Below are 7603 nucleotides of genomic sequence, written 5' to 3'. Positions count from 1 at the left end.
GATCTGGATCATGACTCTTCTGTTAAATGCTTTGAGTTAAAGTATACATCTTGTTAAAAGCATGTTAGAATTATTTTAGAAAAGGTATATTTCTCTAACTTTAAACAGTATTGCCAAACATCAAAAAGAAGAAAATTATTGGTGCAAGCAAACCGATAATCAAACTTGTATTTTGATGTTTGACAAGGATTTAAAGTTAGATATTATGTGTTTCATATGTGAGCTAAGTGTGTAGGTCATTTAACTTGGAAAATCCTAATGGGTTGGAATACCGAACATTAGGTATTAGAAGTCTTAGCGGATCAGAAGGACCAGACACCAAGTAAAAGATCAGATGAACTAATTTAGCAGAGTACTTGATGGGTCAGTTGAACTTGAACATCAAGTAAGGAAGTCCTGGTGGGTCAATTGAATACTAAGTAGAAAGAGAAATTCAAACCGATCAACTGGACCAGATATTTGGTAGGTAAGTCCTTGAGAGGTCTTTCCATTTTGGAAGATGGTGAGAATGCCCCAGTTGGGGCAACCTTAGGTGTTGATCCAACTGAAGAAACCAATATAGGTTTTTAAGTCGAAATCAAACAATCTAAACTGTCAGATAATCCATGCATAAATAAACAGTTCTAATTCTATTTTACAGGATTTCTATCTTTGTATTTGTACTAACTTTGTTTTACAGAAAAACAAAGTTCTCTGGAATTTAAGGATTCGGTCGATCGAACCTAGTGGTTCAGTCGACCGATCCATGAAGATAAGCATAGATCTGAATTGTAACCAACAAAGAAGGAAACCCACGTTTAGTCGACTGATTAGGAGGATTAATCAATGAAACAACTTTGGAAGGTGCAGATTAGATGAGATCAAATCTAATAGAGAAGGAAATTATGGGGATCAGTCGATTGATTAGGAGGAATTAGTTGATCTGATAGTGGATTTCTCGAGCTTGAGCATATCGAATCAAAACACGCAAGAAAACATTATGGTTTAGCCACCTAAAAGGTTTAGTCGATTGAATGGGATTCAGTCGACTGGATGAAGCCTATACAAGAAGCCATAGGATCTGAGACTTTGTAATAAATTCTCTCATTGACTCATCCTTCTCTGTTGCTACTACTACGCCGAAAAGCTCTCCGACAGCCACAACGAAGCTCTATCTTAAGTTGGCGGTATAATCTACTTGTTTGCATTTATATTAAGAATGATAGTAGCTTGTTACTATTTTTTTATCTTTTGTAGGCCTTCTCTTCTTCTCTGAAAGTTTTGGAGAGAAAGATACTTGTGAATTGCCTAATCAAAAATGGTCCAAGGGATCATGGGTCTTGGAGTAGCAGTCATTGGACTGTGAACTAAATAATTGTCTGAGTCTTTCTTTGGCATTTATTTTTCCGCTACGTCTCTGTTAGTTTTTGTTAAAAGAAAAGAAGTTTTCAAAAAAGTGATATTCATCCCCCTCTATCGCAAGATTCGGTCCTATAATTTTGGATTCAGTCCTATAGTTTTGAAGGAGTAAACTCCAAGTAAGTAAATCTACTATGTTATGTAGACTAAGTCCTAAGTTTTGCATGTTTTACTTATTATTTGCATGTTTGTTTTGTAGGAAATAACTGTTGGATGAAGACTTAGGCGGGACCAGTTGGGAATTGGTTTGGGTCATTAGACTCATGGTCCGGGCACCGAAAGATAGTCTAGTGGACCAAAAGTCTAGTCGATCAGAAGTCGATGTGATCAGCTTCACATGAGTCGAGCCGTGGATAAATTTTGACTAAGCTCTAGGTGATCAAAGGGTGTCCAGTCGACCAAAACATCAAAACTTAGCTCGAAGAGGATAAAATTTTGCAGTTAAGTCAGCGGATGCCCAATCAACTGGACGAATGCCGATCAAGCTATATATAAAAAGTGACTCATGGTAGCCTCTTCTCACAACAATTGCTATCATCCATCTTCATTTAAGTACTCAGAAAGTACTCCAAACTCCGCTCGTGTTGTCCGAGAAGCGCTAGGAGAAGTGTCGTGGCACTCAGAGCTTCAGATCCGATTCTATGAGTTTGTCTTTTATTTGCTTACTTATATACCATGCATGTGTTTGTGCTTTACAAGTTGTAAGAGGTTTCTCCGCCTTTTGAAGGTTTAGAGAAAGGAGAAAAATACTAGTGATAACATTGAGACATAAGTGGAGTAAGGACTCCGAGGGGTTGTGAATTCAATGCTTACAAAAAAAATAAAAAGAACAGTTCGGTATGGTAAACTTTCATAAATATAAGGTTCTAAGAAATATATTACAAAAAACTATTTGTATGATTAGAATCCATAATCATAAAAAAAAACAATTTTATTATTGCTCTAAGACTCTCTTTCCCATGCTTACAAAATATATGAAAATTGATTTTTATCAAGTACATGTCCAAGAGCATATCACAATCTCCACACAATCATTTCATTGATATCTTTATCTAATTGTTGATGATCATACTTAACATTATTGATTTGCAAGAGGTAACGATAACAGTAATGGCAACAGAGCATCAGTGAAAATAATTTTCAATCAACAAATTCTTTTGCTGTACTAATTACTGGTCATACCTGACTAATTTAATTTCTAATGATCCTGATGAATTTGGACTCGAATTGCTGGATCATGTTGTAGACGTACCCATTCACCTTCCTCTCCAACTCCTTCACGCTGCTCTCCACCTCCTCAATCTTCTTCTTCATCTCCGCCGCCGCCACCTCCGCCGCCTCCGCCACGTTCCTCCATTCCCCGGCGAACCTCATAGGGTTCACTAAGTACTCCTCCACCTCCTTCGCCACCTTCTCCACCTGCGGCCGCACGCCGTTGAATTCACGCGCCAGCAGCTCCCCGTCCCTCAACATCTCCACCACCTCCGTCTCGTCCTTCAGCCTCCGCTCCTTATCATCCAACACCGAATTCGCGAAGGGCTCCACCGCCTTAATGACCGTCGCGCCCGCGGTGGCCGCCGCGATGGCCACCGGCGCCGCTCCAAAGAGGGCCAGCCCGACGGAAACCATGAGCACGCCGATGAAGGCGGCCATGAATACGGCGCTGCTGACTCTGCGCCACCTCTGTATCGACCGTTGCCGCTTCGAGATGCGTTCCTTCTGCTCGCGAAGCATATCCATCGCGGTCTCTAGTGCCTCGGAGACGCGATCATCAGCGAGAAGGTGGGAGGCGAGCATGAACTTCTCCAACTCGGCGACGGTCTCGGCGTAATCGTCAACCTGTCAGTCGAAACACAAATCAAGACAGGTATATTTATACAACCATCTTTGTCGATCGTCATTACAACCTTCTTTCGTCGCCTGTTTCTCATGAGGACGAGACGGTGGTAGTTAATTATTTGCCGTTGCTTCTTCTTCTTCTTCTCCTTCTCCTCGAGGTAGTGAAAGCATGAGTTCGCGGACGGTGTCGACGCCGAATCTTACGTTGTCGATCCATCGGGCGACGGCGTCGTGGTCGCTCTTCATGCGTGGCAGAATGAAATCGCGGTAGGACAGCGCGATGGCCTTCAACTCCGGGTTTCTCTCGATCACCTTCTTGAGGTCGAGAACGTGTTCGTTGATGGAGGAGCGGACAGGATCTTCGTCGTCAGCGACCGGTATGGAGCGGCTGAGCTTGGCGGAGCAGCACCCCATCGATCGAGAGAGCTAGATAATCAACAGACAGAACAATTGGTACGCTCGCTCGCGTACGATCGGAGAGTGCAGGGTCGATAAGTAGAGCTAAGCTAGAAAGCAAGATACATTGCCAAGAAACTGGTACGCTCGTTGCCAGTGAAGTTGCGAGGCATTTCACAAGAGTTTCCCTTTTCCAGATTAGTTAATCTATCTTGAAAAGTAAAAATCGGTAGAATAAACCTGTTTTTATTTTCTTTTAATTTAAAATTAATGTCCTCTTCCTCCCCATGTAGAAAAGGAATAAATAAATCAATCAAATTACGAGAAGCTTCATAAAGTGCTTCCTTAGGAGTTAAACTTCCATTTGTCCATATTTCTAGAAAGAGTATCTCTTCTTTTTCCTTCCCATTCCCATAAGAATGAATACTATGATTCGCATTTCGAACAGGCATAGATACAGCATCTATAGGATAACTTCCATCTTGAGAGTTAATTGTTGGTTTTGTACAATATCCGCGATCTCTCCTTATTTGTAATCCAATACACAAATCAATTGGTTCCGTCAGATTAGCTATATGTTGTGTTGTGTCAACTATTTCCACGGAAGGTGGTGAGATGATATCTTGAGCGGTTACGTATTTAGGGCCCTTGACGCAAATGGATGCGTCTCGAACTCCATGTATATTACTTCTCAATACAATTTCTTTCAAATTTAGTAAAATTTCATGTACCGATTCTTCAATACCTACTATCGTAGAATATTCATGTGGCACCTTCTCAGATTTTGCACATGTGATACATGTTCCTTCTATTTCTCCAAGTAAAGCCCTTCGCATGGCAATACCCATGATATCGGCTTGACCTTTCATAAGTGGGCACAGAATGAAACGACCATAATAAAGACGATTACTATCTATTCTTGATTCAACACACCTCCACTGCAGTGTTCGAGTGGATCCTACTACTTCCTCTCGAACCATACTATAATAATACTATTATTAGATCAGATCATTGAATCATTTATTTCTCTTGAAATCCTTTTTTATTATTTCTACACACGTCTTTTTTTAGGAGGTCGACATCCATTATGTGGCATAGGTGTTACATCACGTACGAAACTTAGTCGTATACTACTTCTACAAATGGCTCGTAATGCTGCGTCTCTTCCAAGTCCAGGACCCTTTATCATAACTCCTGCTCGTTGCATACCCTGATCAACTACAGTACGAATAGCATTTACTGCTGCTGCTTGAGCAGCGTAGGGTGTCCCTCTTCTTGGGCCTTTGAATCCAGAAGTACTAGCGGAGGCCCAAGAAACCACTCGACCTCGTACATCTGTAATAGTTACAATAGTATTGTTCAAACTTGCTTGAACATGAATAATTCCTTTTGGTATTCTACGTCCATTCTTACGTGAACCAATACGCCCATTCCTACGTGAACCAATTCTTGGTATAGCTTTTGTCATATTTTATCATCTCATAACTATGAGTCAGAAATATACAGAAAGAAAAGATACGGAAATATCCATTTCATGTTAAAAGAAATCCCCCCTTTTGTTCTTCCTTTATTTTAAAAAGTTTTTTTGAAAGGGTTATCCTTGTCTCTGTTTATGTCTCGGATTGGAACAAATCACTATAATTCGTCCGCGCCGACGGATCAGTCGGCATTTTTCACAAATTTTACGAACGGAAGCCCGTATTTTCATATTTATTATTCCTTACCTTAATGTTGAATCTATTCTCTATTCCTTGGAAGAAAATAAGTCTCTTGCATTTTTTTAATTGTATCGTCATGAAAATGAAAGGAATGCTTAAAAAATTATCTAATCGTTCGAATCTTTGTTTCGAAGTCTATAAATTATACGTCCCCTGGTTGAATCATAACGACTTACTTCAATTTTGACTCTATCCCCCGGTAGTATCCGTATAAAACTACGGCGGATCCTTCCCGAAATATAACCTAGAATTACATCTTCATTATCTAAGCGGACCCGGAACATACCGTTGGGAAGTGATTCAGTAATTAAACCTTCATGAATCAATTTTTGTTCTTTCATTCCAGGTAAGCTCCTTGAAGTATCAACTAATGGAGGAAAAGTTATATAATTAACTTTTCTTCTCTATAAAATAGGAAGTTAGAGATAAAATTAGGATACCGGAGGAGGATCACCATATATATAACAAAAGTTCGCCTCCAATTTTTTCTCGTCGAGCTTCTCGATCCGTCATTATACCTTGAGAAGTGGAAAGAATTACAATTCCTATTCCACCTAAAATCTTAGGAATTTGTTGGTAGTTGGAATAAATTCGTAAACCAGGTCGGCTGATACACTTTAAAATAGTTCTATGTATTCTTTTCCTAGTCTTTTTATGTCGCAGAGTTAAAACCAAGAAATTTTTGTTACCTTCTTGATGTTTCCGAACGTTTTCAATAAAACCTTCTCGTAGAAGTATTTTCACAATATTTTCGGTAATATTAGTAGATGCTATTCGAATCGTTCCTTTTTTATCCATGTCAGCATTTCTTATAGAAGTTATTATATTGGAAATAGTGTCCCTACCCATGGCGAACTATAATTATTGGTGCCTTCTAATTTTGATATAATTAACATGTTCTCTTTTTTGTTTGTTTTATTTTCTTTCATTTTTTTGTTTATTTTGTTTAATTTTTAATATTATAAAAAAAGTATATGCGTGAGACACCATCTACTACTCCACTAAATTTGATCTATTTTAGATGTTTTGATATATCCTATTTTAGATGTTCTGATATATCATAGTCTCATTTAGTATTATTTATAATACCTCGGGAGCCAATGAAACTATTTTAGTAAAATTCAACTGTCGCAATTCCCGAGCGATCGCACCAAAAACCCGAGTTCCTTTTGGATTTCCTTCTTGATCAATGACAACCGCAGCATTGTCATCATATCGTATTATGATACCGTTGTCACGTTTGAGTTCTTTACAAGTACGTACAATTACAGCTCTAATTACTTCTGATCTTTCTAGTGGCATATTTGGCACTGCTTCTTTAATTACAGCAACAATAACGTCACCAATATGAGCATATCTATAATTACCAGCTCCTATGATTCGAATACACATCAATTCTCGGGCTCCGCTGTTATCCGCTACATTCAAAAGGGTTTGAGGTTGAATCATATCATTTTATTGGAATCTGTTATTTTAATGGAAAGGATGAAGGAAAGAAAAAAAGAAATATTTTCTGTCCAGAAATAAATAAACTTGTAGTTGTTTTTTCATCCTCAATATACCATTTAGTTCTACATCTCCATCCTGACAAATTTAGTTTGTATAGGCATTTTGGACGCAGCTAGTGAAATAGCTGCTCTGGCTACAGTTTCAGATACTCCACCCATTTCATAAAGTATTCGACCTGGTTTAACAACGGATACCCAATATTCGGGGGATCCCTTCCCCGAACCCATACGTGTTTCTGCGGGTCTTACTGTAACAGGTTTGTCGGGAAATATGCGTACCCATATTTTTCCACCACGACGCACATATCGTGTCATTGCTCTTCGCCCTGCTTCTATTTGTCTAGCTGTGATCCAAGTGGGTTCGAGTGCTTTAAGAGCGTATCTGCCGAAACAAATATGATTGCCGCGACAAGATATTCCCTTCATTCTTCCTCTATGTTGTTTACGAAATCTGGTTCTTTTGGGGTTATAGTTGATGGTCATTTCTTAATTCGATCTCTACTGCAGAACTGGACACGAAAGTTTCCTTTCATCCAGCTCCTCGCGAATGAAAAGATTCACTAATATGACATATTACAGATACACACGGAAAAAATAATCCAATAAGACATTTATCAATATTGAATTTGTTATATAGGAAGATGTATGTACGGGATATACAGATAGAATGTTTCTATTATGCATATTTATGGATTATAGATAATGTTTATAATGTTTTTTTATAATGATCCTTTTTTTGACCCT

General features: G+C 38.8%; 1 protein-coding gene across 1 annotated transcript; it reads right to left on the bottom strand.

Annotated features, from left to right (window-relative positions):
* Nucleotides 1-2589: 2589 nt before the first annotated feature.
* LOC141842859 (UPF0496 protein 1-like) lies at nucleotides 2590-3651 on the bottom strand. Its single transcript, XM_074730848.1, has 2 exons — nucleotides 3361-3651; nucleotides 2590-3237 (listed from the first exon to the last, which is right to left on the bottom strand). Exons 1-2 carry the CDS (start codon nucleotides 3649-3651, stop codon nucleotides 2590-2592), a joined length of 939 nt encoding a protein of 312 aa, XP_074586949.1.
* Between the last annotated feature and the right edge of the window lie 3952 nt (nucleotides 3652-7603).

Source organism: Curcuma longa, chromosome 12 (genome assembly GCF_044706935.1).
Source record: "Curcuma longa cultivar G26 ecotype Majalengka, Jawa Barat chromosome 12, ITB_CL_G26_1.1, whole genome shotgun sequence".
NCBI classification, from domain to species: domain Eukaryota; kingdom Viridiplantae; phylum Streptophyta; class Magnoliopsida; order Zingiberales; family Zingiberaceae; genus Curcuma; species Curcuma longa.
The sequence above is the reverse complement of the archived record's forward strand: the minus strand, read 5'-3'. Positions and strand labels throughout refer to the sequence as shown.

Excerpts from the sequence above, each read along its gene's own strand:
- LOC141842859 (XM_074730848.1), bottom strand. The coding sequence starts at position 3,651 with ATGGGGTGCTGCTCCGCCAAGCTCAGCCGCTCCATACCGGTCGCTGAC. Across the intron at positions 3,238-3,360 it reads AAGAAGAAGAAGAAGCAACG|GTTGACGATTACGCCGAGAC; the intron begins GCAAATAATTAA and ends TTCGACTGACAG.